General features: G+C 39.0%; 1 protein-coding gene across 2 annotated transcripts in view; it reads left to right on the top strand.

The window, feature by feature from the left end:
- Window positions 1-1,853: 1,853 nt before the first annotated feature.
- rai14 (retinoic acid induced 14) overlaps window positions 1,854-15,648 on the top strand; it is a 38,583-nt gene continuing 24,788 nt past the window's right edge. For both annotated transcript variants that reach the window (XM_030436079.1, XM_030436078.1), the window contains exons 1-2: window positions 1,854-2,120; window positions 3,840-3,921. In XM_030436079.1, the coding sequence (XP_030291939.1) occupies window positions 3,886-3,921 (36 nt within the window). In that variant the 5' untranslated portion in view covers window positions 1,854-2,120; window positions 3,840-3,885. The remainder of the gene's footprint in view (window positions 2,121-3,839; window positions 3,922-15,648) is intronic.

The raw sequence follows: 15,648 nt of genomic DNA, 5'->3' as shown, positions 1-15,648 counted from the left end.
GTAGGTGACAGGCATTCTTACCTGAAGAGTGTTGAGAGAGTGGAGATCAAATGACAGAAACATCAGTCCTTAATAACATAAAAACCAGCTGGAATGACATATTTTATTCAGTCACCTACATTGTATTAAGTGCGTGTGTGAATGCATTCAGTGCATGTTTACAACATAACCAGGTGTGTACACAAGTTAAATATTCTCTCACATATTTACTCAAATAATCCATGTATTTATGGTTTATATGAGACATTTGTGTTGACATAATATTCAGCTTTTTGAATTCAGAATTCAACATTTTGTTGCCTTTACTATTAAATATCCTTCTTTTTATACTACAGAACAACAATTTAATAAATAGCTTGTCCACTAGATGTCACTGTCTTGACATTTACTGAGACTTCACGTCAGACCTACATTATTTGCTGGTCCATAAAGTGGACTAATTGTCTTTGTTAAGTCAAAATTTCATATAAAAGTTGACACACCTTGGCTGAGCAGACTCACCTATGACCAAGCATTGGTGTCATACTTTCTCTTGTTTTTTCTTATTCCCCTTCTCTGATTATAAACACAGATATTGCATAATTTCAAACATAATGTTTGTACTTTAGGAAATATTTGCCAGGAGAATCTAAAACAAGAAACAAGTAAAAACAAGTGGTTGATTTATTCAACGAACATTGGCTGTAAATTGAAAACACCAAACATTTGTTTTAAATTACTTTATTTGGTAAGACACACAGACAATAAGGTAGCCTCGGTTGCATTATCTCACCAGATAGCATCAACATTACAGCCTCACAGCTCAGACATGTTCTTACCTGCATTAATAAATCTCACTGCAGTGCAGTTGCGACATAGGCCCAGGTCATTGACATGACTTGTCTGACTGGCAGTCAATCTTGAGGGAACATGCTGATGAAGAGCAGAACACTACCACAGACTGAAAACATGGCTGAATAGAGTCTTCTGTGGATCTGGAGGAATTTTGTCAAGTCTGAGATGCATTAAAAGAAATGTATTATTCAGGGGGCATCCATAATAAAAGTCAGAACATAATGGCCACTATTGAATTATTTTGAGTTTTCGGAGGAAGAACTCAGATTCTTTACTGAAATCGAAGTAATAATATTACACTAGTCCTTCATTGCAAAGCATGTTAGTATAATCAATAAAATGCATCTACTGAAGGTGTTACAATGGAAAGTACTTCAGTCAGTGGCTTCTACAGTGATACGTTAAATCAGATACATATTCATTTAAAAGCAGCATTTTATTGTTGTAGCTGGTTGGGTTGGAGTTCATTTAGAATTATTTTGGCCACTTTGTCCATAAAGCACAAGTACCTCAAATTTGGACTTAAGTAAATATACTTTACGTTATATTACACCAACGCTTGGAAATCCCCCAACTTGGGTGCAATACTACTTATATGTTGGAATCTTTAACATTGACCGATTTATTGATACACATTAAATGGTGTGAAACAAGTCATTGATATATTGGAGCTCCCTCAACATGGAAGTTTGTTGAAAGCTGGCCATTTTCAAAGTGTGTGTGTGTGTGTGTGTGTGTGTGTGTGTGTGGGGGGGGGGGGGGGGGGGGGGGGTCATTGGGTTCAGGGGTCTGGGCAAAATTACGAAACATTTACACTGAAGTGAAAAAGTTATGTTATTCAAAGGGTTTTAATAATTCTAATTTGTTAGATTCTAAAATGTTTTGAAAGGAACAGCCCTTTAAGCCGAACATGAATGGGGCACAATGGAGAACACAAGAGGGCTCGCTCGCCGCGGTCACGAGAGCGCTGGGAGAGGAGTGACGTCACTTTCCTAAACCGGGCAGCAGAGAGAGAGAGAGAGAGAGAGAGAGGGAGAGAGAGAGAGAGGGGGGCAGGCAGGCAGGCAGGAGTCCGTGAACAACTTTTAATGTATATGGGCCGAGCCGGGCCAGTGAGTAGCTCGCAGCGACACACTGTTTTCCCTCCTTTATGCATCCTCCTGCTCGACTTAGCTCAACAACGGCTCGTTGTTTTCTCACCGGTTCGGTAGCTAATCTGTTTTTGGCACAAAAAGCCGTTGTGTGTCAGCTTCTTTTTCCTCCCGCGACTCCCAGCACAGAGCCGGGTAAGTGTGTGTCCAGTCATTTCATTTCATGTTAGCAGCAGTTGTTGGTCACGAAATGATGGCTGGTCATTTTTTTCTTACTTTTCATACAAAAGCCTCAACTAAACTGTTCGTGAGTCTGAACGGCACATCGCTCGGGAGCAGTCTCAAATCTGATCTGACGTTTAAGTGTTCGGTGTACAATGACAGACGGCGCGCGTTTGATGCTTTTTTGTGCTAAACGAGTTGCAGCTCTAACGATGTTTGTAGCTGTAGCTTTCATTGATTGTGGAACGGTATGCAAATATAGACAGGTAACAACTTGATAAGCCCAGCTCCGAACTGTTTGTTGTAACACTTCATGACCTCATGTGTGCTCTAATAGAAAGTTTGACAATGGACTCACTAGTAAAGTTAGCTTACTTGTGTGATGAATCTGTTTTTTGTTGTTGTTGTTGTTTTGATCCCATTTGCTAATGCTCGGCTCATCAAGAGTCCACAGAAAATGTGCCTCTATGAATATGCTAGGCCAATACAGGTTAATCTGAATGGCTTGAATGTTGCCAGAAGAGCCCAGACATGGCTTTCTTTGATGCACCCACTTCCAGTACAGCTCCTTTATTAAACACATAGGTATCTGCCCACTTAAAGTCTCAGAAATCTTTCTCACTTATGCTTTTGTGACTGTTTTAAATCGAAATCAAAATCTGCTTTAATTGCCAAGTATGTGTACACACACGAGGAATGTGACCCTGGTTTTACATTGCTCATGGTGTAATTGCACAGATGTAGACACAGCTAAGAACAAGATCAACAAAAGCTAAAATTAGGTAAAGAAAAAATAATGGGGAGAGTACTGATCAGCAACATGTTCGAAGAAAGTAGGTGTGTATACAGTATGTTTAAATCACACCAGTGATCAACACCATGACCAAGAGTCTGTACAAGTCAGCTGTTATGTATGTCGTAGACAGTAAAATTAATGCAAAGACGCAAAAGCGGTAGAGCAAATATTATCCTTTCATGACATAACTGCCAGTAATAATTGCAAAGAGGCTCAAATTGCTTACATGGTGCTCTTGGTTGGAATATGAGCATACACAGAGGACCATGGCAATGATAATAATGAACAAAGTAGGCAGACTGATTTGGACTGGAGTACTCAGAAGAATCATTGACATTTCATGCATGAAAAGTCGGAAATTGCTTGAGGCAGTTGAGGCGCTATAATACAGTTGCTACACATCCCCAAGGGCTCTGTGGTGATTTAAAACATCCTTATAGGAAACAACAAAAAGCTGGATACCGTTTCCAGCAACAGGTCTAAATTAGAATTGCATGTGGTATGAAATCCATTGCCAAAATTACACATTATTTGTGAGGGATGGTTAAATGTGTTACAGCTTGAGTGTAGAGTCGTGTGATCAAAACATATTCCACATTTGCTTATGTCACGCAGTGTAGTACTAGAAGTTGTGCTGCTGATGAGGCTTCAACAAACATCATATTTTAGTTTTTATGAAGAAAATGTTGATTTACTAGTGCTGTAGAGTAGACTATTGCCAGTGTGAATGCACTGCAAAATCAAACCTCATATGTGCTGTAACTTGTATGGATACAGCATTGCAAAACACTCTTAGTCAGGTAGCTTAGTCTTTTTAGAAACACCAAATCACATCTGAAATGGAAGCAAACGTCACTGAGGCCAAGCTTCAACATCTGTGTTTCTTTTCTTTGCAGCCTTGACTGAGTGATTGAGTGAGTGACTGCATGGACCGGACTGAACATGAAGAGCCTTAAAGCCAAGTTTAGAAAAACTGATGTAAGTACTACAACACATGTTCGTGACTGCGTAAAGCGTGTATGTGTACATGCAATCGTGTGTGTGTACGTCCGCATGGCAGAGTCAGTGTCTGTGTATGCATGGCTGTATCGGATGATTTATGGGAGAATTTCTCAAACTTGGAGTCAGCAGCACCGCGCAGCTTGTTGATATTTTGCTTTTCTAGAAAAAATAAATAGCTTTGAGTGAAAAGATAAATAAAATAAAATCACAATATTGGTATAATCCAGTAAGAGCTTCCTCCCTCCATGCTCTTTTTCCATGCTCCATCCAAAAGTTTGCCATACTCAATTTGGCATGACACCATCTCGGGTCTAAGTGAGCATGCCATCATGATATGGGACATAAAATGGGGTCATGAACTTGAGAAACCCTGATGATATGGTGTTAGCGGTATGACACACTTTTATACAGACATGTTAAGTCACTTAGTGAGGTGACTGTACAGTGTGATGTGAATTGTTTTAATCCTACAAAGACCACAAATATCTCCAGAGGAGGATTGGACGCTGCTGACTATGAATCAGTGTTTAGGGAGGAAATTTTACATGTCGGTTCAGTCATTCATTCGGTCTATGACACTCTACACTCACAGGAAGTGAGGCGTCTCCACAGCGGCTGACTCATCTGTTGTCACGGTGACCGTAATGACATAGAGCCAAATGCCAGACAGGAAAAGTCTGGAGGGTTGCTGAATGAATGGGATAAGTTTTAAGAGGATGGAGGGAGTGTCAGAAGTAGAGAAGTTGGCCAATGGAGAGAAGAATGCCAACTAAATGAGACACTTGGTTTATGTAGACAGTTTCCATGAGATTAAGTGTGTGCTCTGGTTAAATAAATGGCATGCTCTGTTCAGAGTGAGAGAGACTGTCCCGCAGAGGAAGAATTAGGTGGAGTACATCCCTGCTTTTACTCAATTATAGCCACAATACACTGCAAGGCATAAATAGTGTGTGGATGTATAGAGAGACCAAATTTAAATTACCATTACTATATATTTAAAACTGTTTATAAGGAATACAGAGACAAATGCATATCAAAAAACAGAAAAGACAACTAATTTTATTCCCATTTTTGGTCTTTGATTTAATCTTTCATGTTATCCTTCAATTTGACACGAACCAGTGGCCTAATATTTGTAAAGTATTGCAAATTCAGTCAGCTATGTGGGGAGTACAATAGTGTCCATTGTCCTGGAAAATGTTCAGTCGAGGTTCAGGCTGCAAGGTCACAATAGTCCCTCCTTGGTGCCTGAAATGTACGGTGGCTGTCTCACCTTTACTGGGTGTTTTCCAGTCAAAACCTGTGCTGTTACAGTAAGAGTTGTAAAATTGTTTGAGAATGATGCTTTCGAAGTGAAATGCCTGTCCTCGCTGAAATAGCCAGTCGTAGGCGGCATGAGAGAAGAAAGGGAAGAGCAGTGGATGTGAATGTTGCTTAGGAACGCGACTGAAGCCATTTGCAGTCATGCATGCCTTTGCAGACCTCACACCCACATACACTGTTGCACTTTGATTGCTTGGATATCTGATAATGTTTTGGTTTGCTCTTAAATGTAATGAACCACCATTTTCATTTTCATGCATTTTTAGGATGCTTTTAGAAAGGGAAAGGACTGTTGTATAGTCACAGTCAAACATCTAAAACTATTGTCAAGAGTTTTGATGCATTCAAAGTGCACACATGATATCATAAAATGTCAGAAATGAGGCATTAATGTTTTGCTGTAAAGAATTACATAAGTTATCTGACGGCAAAAGCATTTCTATTTCTTTGTATGTTGTTTTTCATATAAAGCCCTTTCCATCGTCCAGGTCAATATACACCCTCAATGATGTGTGACACACTGTGTGTATTGATTATGTGCTCTAATCAGAAAACAGTGTTTGTGTCTATATACTGAAATTAGATATTACATTTTCTTTCGGGCAGTTTTATGAAATATACAACAACAATATATTTTTTTTTATTTATAAAAAGATCCATAGATATACCCTTACAAACAAACAACTTGAGAAGTATTTTTCATGCAGAGGGATCCTGAGTTAACAGTGCCAGCATTGTAGTGCACCACACACATGGTGATTAAAATTAATGGTCATGATTAAGATATGCAGAAGAAAAAGTGTTTCACAGGCCAGCGTGTTTATCCTCTGAGGCAATAGTCATTCCACTGCTTTTTATAGAAACCCTGAACAACCGTAATAGAAAGAAAATATCTCCCTGGTGCTATTTTAGGCTGTGTGTGTCAGTGACAGATTACCCAGGAATGTTTCCCCTCCAAAACCAGCCCTTTATTTTTTTTCAAACAAAATAACAGAAACTTAATCTCTCAGTAAATAGCTTTTCTATGAAGTCAAGATATCAACAGATAATGTGTAATGGAATCTGTGTTTAAGTGTCAAACCATTGCTGAATGTTTCACTTTGAAGATCCTCCTACAGCCCAGTGAACTGAATGCATCAGGCAGCCAAACCTTTTACTCAAACAGCTCTTCAACAGAGGCCTAAATAAGGTAGAAATGTTACTGGAAGAGAGAATAAGATGTATTATTATTGTTACTGTAATATGAAACGGACAGTATAAGGGCTACATGTTGAGCTGGATGATATGGACTGAAATTAAAACCGTGATTGTATATTCGTCAAATTCATGCATGGGTCGCAGTTTTATAAGATTAGATTAGTTTCTCTTCTCAAATTATTTGAAATTTCAATTTTAATTGCCCACTGCAGAGCCTTACTGTCCTTGGCCGTGCACAAACTATTACAGTTTGTGAAGTCAGAATTTTTCTATTGCTCCTCTTTCACAAGAATTGTAACAGTATATTTTATTGAAGGGTGTTGATAAGATATCTGTTGTGAGGTACTGTGTTATTAATTAGGCTGCTTTACCAGATTGTGCCAGCTACAGAACTGATAGGAAAGATGTGAAGGTCGGGCTGTGTGAAGATTATCAGTCTGATCCTTTGAGACTACACACACACAAACTCCCACGAAAAGAAAAACACTCACACCACACATACACCAATTACTATATTACAATACTGGTGAGTTTTGTAGTGTAAGGGATAATTGAGGAAGTGCACTGCAGAGTGCTATCTTTGTCATATATATGCATTAAAATGAAAACTAGCGCTCACATCAGTGCAACACAAATGTAGCTTAACAACCATCTCTATTTCTAAAAAAAATAGAACCTCTTATTATGTTAAAATGTTATATGAAAATATGTTGGCAGTAGAAAAAACATGCAGTCTATCTTAAAACGGCACAGCCAGGCAGACTCGGCAGAATGTGTCACCAGGTTAAGCAGATCTACTTTCTCAAATGCTGCACTGTTAATGTGCTGTTAGGCTAAGTAGTGTGAAAATGCCGCCTACACTTAAGGTGCTCATGCATTTCCAACCCTGATATAAAACAGCTTTATTGCTGCAAAGGAGAGGAACTGAATGTGTGATTTTTCTCACAGATTTTGCAGCAGCGGTAATAACATTTGTCTTTCTTCTGCACTGGGGTCATAATGGCCGTGTCATGGTCTGACTTTTCCACATCAAATTTGTCCACCAAATTGTGTGCATGCCTGTACCTAAAAGAGAGTAATGCCAGTGTTGCTTTATCAGACATTGTAGGCAGGTCTGTAGTTATGCAAGGTCACAATGAATCAGAGGAATTCTGATTCTAAGTGTGTGTGTGTGTGTGTGTATTCTCAAATGTTTGCATGTCTCTCTGCTAGACTTTGTGTCTGTGTTTGAGTGTTGTTTCTGTTTGTCTGTGTCTGTCTGAATATGTGTTTGAAAGATATCACTGAAATTTTGGGATTTGTGTGGATCATTTCGGCTCAACCTATTTGGCCAAACAGCCAGTTTAATGAGGTGGCTTCTGTGTCTGAGTGTGTATGTGAGTGTGTATGTGAGTGTGTTGTGTATATGTGAACTGTGTTAAAGACAAGCAGACGGTGTAATCTGGTTTCTGGGAATGGGGTTGGCGAACAGCCACAGAGACTTACAAGCATTCTGTCTCAGCCATGTCTGAACAATCACCTGTCAGAAATGGTTTTGCTGTGACGTGCACTGACAGTGTCAGTAAGAATCGTTCTCTTTTGTGTTCAAATTAGAATTTATTTATTTAATGTGATTTAATACAATACAAGTCAATCAGTTTCACTTAATTTGCGAGTGATTTCATCAGTTTACTTCTTTTGTCCGAACAAAAGTCCAAAACCCAAAGACTCATTTCACTAATTGACAAAGAAAAGCAGTAAATTCTTAAATGTAAAAGGCTGGAACCCACAAATCTTTCTTGATTTTTTTTTTTTGCCTGAAAAAGGACAATAGTCAAAAAATTGTATGTTTTCTTTCAATTGACTATTTGATTAATCAACTGATCTTGCAGCTCTAGAACTTTAGGACAGGCTAACTGGTTAGCATGCTAACGTTAGTAGATAACCCTGCAACAAAATCCATAGATGTAATAACCTGTAGTTTGAATACAAGAAGACCAAGATTTACCATATAATTAGCGATTTGGTACTGATACTAAAATAATATTTTTTTAAATTTACTTTGAGTAAAATAAAGAAATATAAAGTTTTCAGATGTTCAGCTTTAGAATAATGTTGTATGTCTTGGCATGTTTTCAGTTGTGTTGTCTGTTCTATCACTGTGTTCAGGTTGTTTGTTCCAAAAACAAATCAAAACAAAAGGAAAAACAAACTAGGAATTATTTTGTTTTGGCCGTGGTGTTGAAAGGCGTATTGACTTAAAACATTTATTTTCTTCTACTATTGTATTAAATGTTCAAATTCTGGTGCTGAACAAACAATCATATCCAGCTCTTGGTTCTTAATAGTTGTCAGTAGTCTTGTTGTCAACACATTTTGGTTGAGAAGAAAATAAAGTTATTGAGGTTCTCTGTAATAATAAACAAACAGCGTCACACTCTAAAATGTAGAAAACCATTCTAAAAACAGAAAAAAACAGTCATGTGAAATTAGTTTGAGGCATCTTAATTAAATCTTGTAGTGTGCGTCGACCCTTTGAGACCACATTAATGACTCAGTCCCTGCTGTTTTAGCAGGGCTGCTCTAAATTAGTTAATTTACTTAGACTGCTATCTTGCTCTCAGCCCCTTACTTCTACCACCAAGCACATTACTTACTTGCTGTACTGTTGTTTGCACACACTCGATTATTATGTGTGTATTCTGCTGTTGACAGTAGTTGTAGTATTAAACCCTCACCCAGCCCTTCATACTATCACAATGCTTAAATCTGCTCCCCCAGCTGCTAGACTAAGCAGGATTACTCAAGGCTTTCACACACATACACTCTCACACACATACACGCTTTCACATCCATGTAGGTTGACTAGTACCCACAGCCTAGGCGCGCATACACACACACACACACACACACACACACACACACACACTCCACTAATCATTCCAGTCTCTCTGTGTCTAATTGATATGTGGATTACGCTCCTTTCACTCCACACAGCTGTTTCATCGCTTCAATTCATCCAAGCTACATGACACTGGAGACTAAACCTGTACATCTACTGTTTGCTGGCACTCATTAAAATGTAAAATCTGAATTTGGCAGCGCAAATGTGGAAGGAATGGAGTCGTTCTTATCAGAAGTTATGAAATGCGTCTGCTCTGTTAACTGGAGCAGCACAGCTAAGGAAATCACATGATGATCATCTGAGAAGAATTCTAAATAACGCACTGTGTGGTTGAAAACAGAAAACCATAAATATTCCCCCCGCCTTCTTGGACGATATTGCCATTAGAGAAAAATGTAACGGCCTACTTTTTCCATTAAAGTTGAAGCATACTGCTGTGAAATAAAAATCATTATATGGTAACACCAAAATGCAGTAATCCTTCAAATATCGCGGGTTTGTTTTTAACTGAAGCAGAGCCCCAAGTATCTCCCCTCAGCTCTGTTTGATTTGGCCCATTCTGACTTGGTTTGGCATGGAATGGTTTGTTCTGGCTGGCTGTAGTGAAAGGGTATTAGTACTGGGAGTGACAGTTAAACCTCAGGGACACCCAACATTAATCTGGGAGAGGAGGTGGAGGAAGGGTGCCAGTCTTTGTGTGTGTGTTGTGTTGTCAGCAGGAGATAGTACAGTGGTCCAAGGGATAACTCTGGCCCTGTTCACACTTCCTCTAGTATTTCATATCTAGGTATACAGTGTATTCAGACTCTATCAACAACCAGGGAAACTGCAGGAAGTGTCAACACTGATGTAAAAATACATATGGAGCCCATTCACAAGAAGAATGTAGGGTAATATGGGTTCACAGAAGGGCTGCAGCTAAGGATTATTTTCATCATTGATTAATCTGTTGACTATTTCTTGATTCATCATGTTTGGCGTGTTAAAAGTTCCAAGATTACATCCAAAAAGAAACAAGGATAGATTCACATTTAAGAGGCTGGCCAATCACTTGCATGTTGTAAGCCATGGTTTAGGGTTAGAGCTGAAACTATCAGCTGATTATCAGTTAGTCGATTGACAATTTGACGATTGAAAATGAATCAGAAGCCTTTTTGATAATCAGTCATTTAAATTAATTTCTAACCAAAAAAAAGCCACACATTCACCAACATGAAGATTTGTTGCTTTTCTCTCTCTGGTTAGAGATTAAGGACATTTGAAGTTGGCACTTTAGACTTTGGAACAGGGGAAAGGACATTTTCCACAGTTTTCTGAGATTTTATGGACAGAATAATGGATCAGATAATCAGAAGAAAATAATCATCTGTGGCAGATCCACTTTGGGTCCCCCTTAGTGTGTAACCCTAGGGCTAGATTCCATCTAGCAGTTTGATAAAAAATAACTTTCTCTCAATCCAGCTTCTCTCATGGGAAAATCTGCTGCTTTTCTTTGTTTTATAGTACATAAAGATTTGTAGGAGTATTGGACTATTGGTCAGGGAAAACAAGACATTTGAGACATTTGTCCTACTGGGCTTTGGGAAAATGTGCTAAGCTTTTTTCATTAATATTCAGTTTTCTATGGAACAAGTAATGAGTTGAGAAAATGACTAGCAAAATAATCGATGATGAAAAGAAAGATTAAATAGCTAAGCCCTAAACAGAACCAAAAGAATGTTAAAAACACAGACTTGGTCTTGTTAATCTAGGGAAAGGCAGAGGAAAATGGCTTAGAGCCTGTTTAAACATGGATCCAATTAAAACAGGAACTGCCCATGGGATCTCTTTATTCCTTATCGCCTGTGTGCATGAACTACAGACAAACAGCCAGGAAACCTGCTCGTCAGCAAGTACATGAAGCACTGAGCCTGGTAGAAGCAGGCGGGTGTGATCTTTATTCCTATGCATGTGTTTGCATGCTCATTTATGTGTAGGCGTGTGTTTTGTACATGGGCTTGTTTGTTGTCTGGTGTGGGTGTGAGGAAATCGGTGATGATGCATAGGTGCTTGTTTGCAGCTGTATTAGGGAGTTGTCTTCTGAATTGGAATATGACGATATTGATCTGATGGCAACCTCCAACTGTCTCATCTAGTTGAACATATATTCACGTACCGAGTTTAAAAGGGTCTTCGCAGGGCCTCCACACTGCATGTCCATAACTTAGCCGTATGCAGGCTTAGATGATTGACGCAAATTTAGCTGGCTAGCTAAACTAAGGGAGCTAAGCTAAGAAAGCACAAATAACAATGGCTCGATTGAGAGAAGCACTAATCGCAAACGACAGAAAAGAAATACAGCTGCCAACATTGTAACTGAGTGTTTTGGGTTTGCCTAACACAGCAGGTTTAATAAGAAAGTAATAAATGGGACATGGAGAGGCAACACACTACTTTTTTGTGCTCACTGGTGGAGGGCCTTAAAAAAAATTCACAGTACAGGTCGTAGAAGCCAACTGTGTATTTTTGTGCATTTGTTTTTATAAGAATTTGTTTAAGACATATTTATCAGTAGCTGTACCTCCAGATTAGAATGACTCATTAGACCGGTGAACTAGCTGTCACACACAACTAATCACTGATAAAGATGGCAGCACTAGAGAGATAGATGAAAGCAGATAAGTTTGATGAGGGGAATTCAGATGAAAGGTTGTGAGAAAGGTTGTAAAGAGTTGAGAGACAATGATGAAGGATTAATGAGGAACAAGAGCCGAAAAAGGATGAGAGATTGGGGATGACAGTGAGGAGGGGAGAAACCCTATTTGGGCGAGAAGGGCAGGAAGGCAGTCCCCCACCCCCAGTTTGGTCCAGACGGGTTGTTTAGTTTGGCCTTTGCTGAACAACTGGAACAATATTCATGCTAGGAGATGGATGGAGGGAGGGTTAGACCCAGTTCACCTGAAAAAACTTTGAGAACTTTCCCTCTATGAGAGACTTTTGGCATTGGCCAGCTTGATTTGCAGTGCACTTCCGCGAACTGTTGTTGCTCACAAGCGCTTGTGAGAATTGTTTTTAGTTCTGTCTCATAATTTTTAAATGATGGAAGTGACAGACAGTTTTATGGCCACAGCTGAGAAGTAGAGTGGAGTTGTACACTATTTCCTGTTTTAGATTGTTGCATAAAGTTTTGTCTTGTGAGTACAACGGAATGATCAGTGAAACTGCCTTTGACTCTTTGTACACTGTGTGCATGTGTGTGTGTTAGTGTGCATGAATTAGCCTATTCTGACTAAAGTGAGGGATATATTTTTGCCCTACTCAACTGACTTTATGAGCAGCCCTCAACCCGTAATGAGCCTGGTTGCTTTCCAAGTCCAGCAGTATTTATTTATAGGGCAGGAAAGGCTATTTGTGTCAGGAGGAAGTGTTGCACGAGGGCTATTTTTTTACTGGAGGTCTTCTTGTACCCATAAATGTCCCATGCTGGACTTCTGCACCAACCCTTGAGCTTTGAAATAAGCAGATTAAGGGAAAATAATTTTTGTAGGTCGCAGGCTGGTTTCTTTTTGCATCTTCTAACAATGTAGAAGTCTGTCCTGCACCAAGCAAAGGACATACTTGGCTAAAATTTTACATGTATAACATCTGTGAACGAGTAAAGGGGCACAATGGATTTCAGTTTGGAGAGTCATGGTGACCTCATAGTGTTGCTGTATTTCCAAGAGTTGTTTATAAGAGGACCACTAGTTAGGCAGTAAAATAAAAGGTATTTAGAGAAGTCAGAGGAAAATGTAGTTGAGTGAGTTTTTCAAGCTCCAGTTCTAAAGAGAAGTGAAGGCAAATGATGGGCTTTGGTTTCCTCTTGTTTTCCTCTTAATAAAGTGTTGATGTGCTGTCAACAGGGAAAAGGCTGAGAGACTTTTTTAACAATAACACGTTACCATCGTGTCCTAAGAAATAAACAGTTTTACCATCTTTTGGGCAGAATTATCTTCATGGTTTGTTCTCTGAAAAACTTGAAGTGTGAACACAAGTCTTTATTTGGCACAGGCCCTTTCATTTGAGAGACATGTCTCATCTATCTCCTGCTGACACTACACTGCATGTAGTATTCCAAGAAAAATCTATGTAAACACTGACTGAATCTCAGTAATAATAAACATAAATAGAGTAGAGCTGGAAACAATTGAAGAACAGACTTGGAGGCGCTATGCAAAGCACATTAACATTTCCTTTGCATATTATTGGTGAACAAATCACATCTTACAAATAATCAATGTTAGCTGCTTGATTCCTTCAAAATGATTTATCGTAAGTATAGCTTAGGCACAGATATTCTGTTTGGCGGTCCTGGATGTTGGCAGATTTAGTATAAAGAAGCACCCTTGGCAGACATTGTGCGTTAATCAGGGCACAGTTTAACTTGGCTCGCATCGGTGTCTGTAAAGGGGGCCGCCACCGATTTTTACACATCAGTGTGTTTATAATTCTTGGGTTTTCTTCTGTTATTTTCTTTTATTCTAGGGCTGCGTAATATATAGTTTCAACATCAACATCGCAATGTGGACATTGCAGTGTGTGCAAGGTCAAGTAAGGTAAATTACCTGACTGGACATGCATAGGGGACCACTAATCATGATTATTCTTGTTCAATTTATTAAGCAAAACTGGAACCGTTTTGGTTGTTTGGACATAATCTTCGATGATTGGGGTGAGTTGTTAGGAAGTGTATTTTATCAAACAGTACTATTGAAATTACCAGTTGAAAATTCCTTTATTTCCTCATATTGTAGAAAAACAAAATATCCCAATGTTAGTTTTTTCCAGTATCGTGCGGCTGTATTGCCACTGTTCACTTTTTTTGAGAGATAAAAAAAGAGAGGCTGGTGCTACTATAACTGCATTTACTTTAATGCAAATGTGCCACATTAGGAAAATGTTCTCATGGTGTAAATTAATTATCTAAAATGTATTATCTAAACATGCAGTCCAGATTAGGCGGTATTTTGAAATACAAGGCAGCATCTCTCACCATGAGAACAAACATCTGGTCTTTGTTTAACAGTTCTGTCTACCAACTCTCTTATTCTGGGTTTGAGTCTCAGAGTCTAGTAAACCACTGTGGTGTGTGTGTGTGTGTGTGTGTGTGTGCTCGTGTTGATGTGTGTTTGTAGCACAAAGGGCAGTAAGCGGTTTCAGCTGTGGCCCGAGAGAAAGGATGTATTGTTTGAGGACATTTGAGCATCTGCTTTGTTTCAGATAACGGGTCTGAAGTTAACAGCCACTACTGATCAAAGGGCAGAAGTATTGTCGATGTGTCAATCTCTGCTCCCTTTCACTGTCTCTTTCCTTTCTGTTCTGTACATTGTTCACTTGTACATTCTCTCCTTTACTTCCTGTCTGCACTGCCCTCCACTGTCTCTCAAACACTCACACAAAGAATATTCTTGTAACCTGTGTAAAGGTTATTTCCCTCTGGAGTAAAGTCTGTCTTGAGTGTGTGTGTGTGTGTGTGTGTGTGTGTGTGTGTGTGTGTGTGTGTTACCTCCCATCTAACCTACTTTTCTTCTTACATTTTTGTAGCTTTATCTTTCATCTCTTAATGTAATCCCTTAGACAACGTATGTTGTTGTGTGTCCATGATCTGTTCAGTCATCTCTCTGTATTCTCCCTGTTTTTTCATTGTAATAATCTTTTGACACTTTTGTTATTTTTTCCCTTTCTACTTGACACAACCTGACCCGGCCTGTTTCACTTTGTCTTTTTCCTTCTATTTCCCTTCTATTTCCTCTGTATGTCAAACATTTTCATTCTTCTTGCCCAATTAATAACAGTACCTAACAGGTTTGTCAGTCTGTCAGTCCAGAGCAAGATTTCCTGACAATTACTGGCCAGATCCCCATGAAATATGTTCAGGATTCTTTTCATCCCCAGAATATAATTACCAGCGATTGCAGTGCCACCGTCAGGTCAAATTTCCCTCAAAAAACACTGTAATCCATCACAAGACATCTGGAAAAGTAATTCCTGATTTTCTATTAACTTTACTGTGGATAAGCCATAGTCCTGGCTTTGCCTTTCATAAAGTTTTCTTGATCTTTAGATTTCCTGGGAAAGGATTCTCTTGAAATGTGTTTCCTTTTTAAACGTCACCAAAGTTCACCAAGTTCACAAATGTACATCATTGGCAAAAACAATCCAAAAGGCCCCCTGGGATAAGGTCATGCTTTACGTAGTTTTATGTCGTTTTATAAGATTTCACCACTTTGTATCAGTTATAGTATCTGTATTAAAATAAACAGTAGAGCTCTCAAATTCCA

This window comes from Sparus aurata, chromosome 12 (assembly GCF_900880675.1).
Source record: "Sparus aurata chromosome 12, fSpaAur1.1, whole genome shotgun sequence".
NCBI classification, from domain to species: domain Eukaryota; kingdom Metazoa; phylum Chordata; class Actinopteri; order Spariformes; family Sparidae; genus Sparus; species Sparus aurata.
This window is presented reverse-complemented; position numbering and strand designations above follow the sequence as displayed.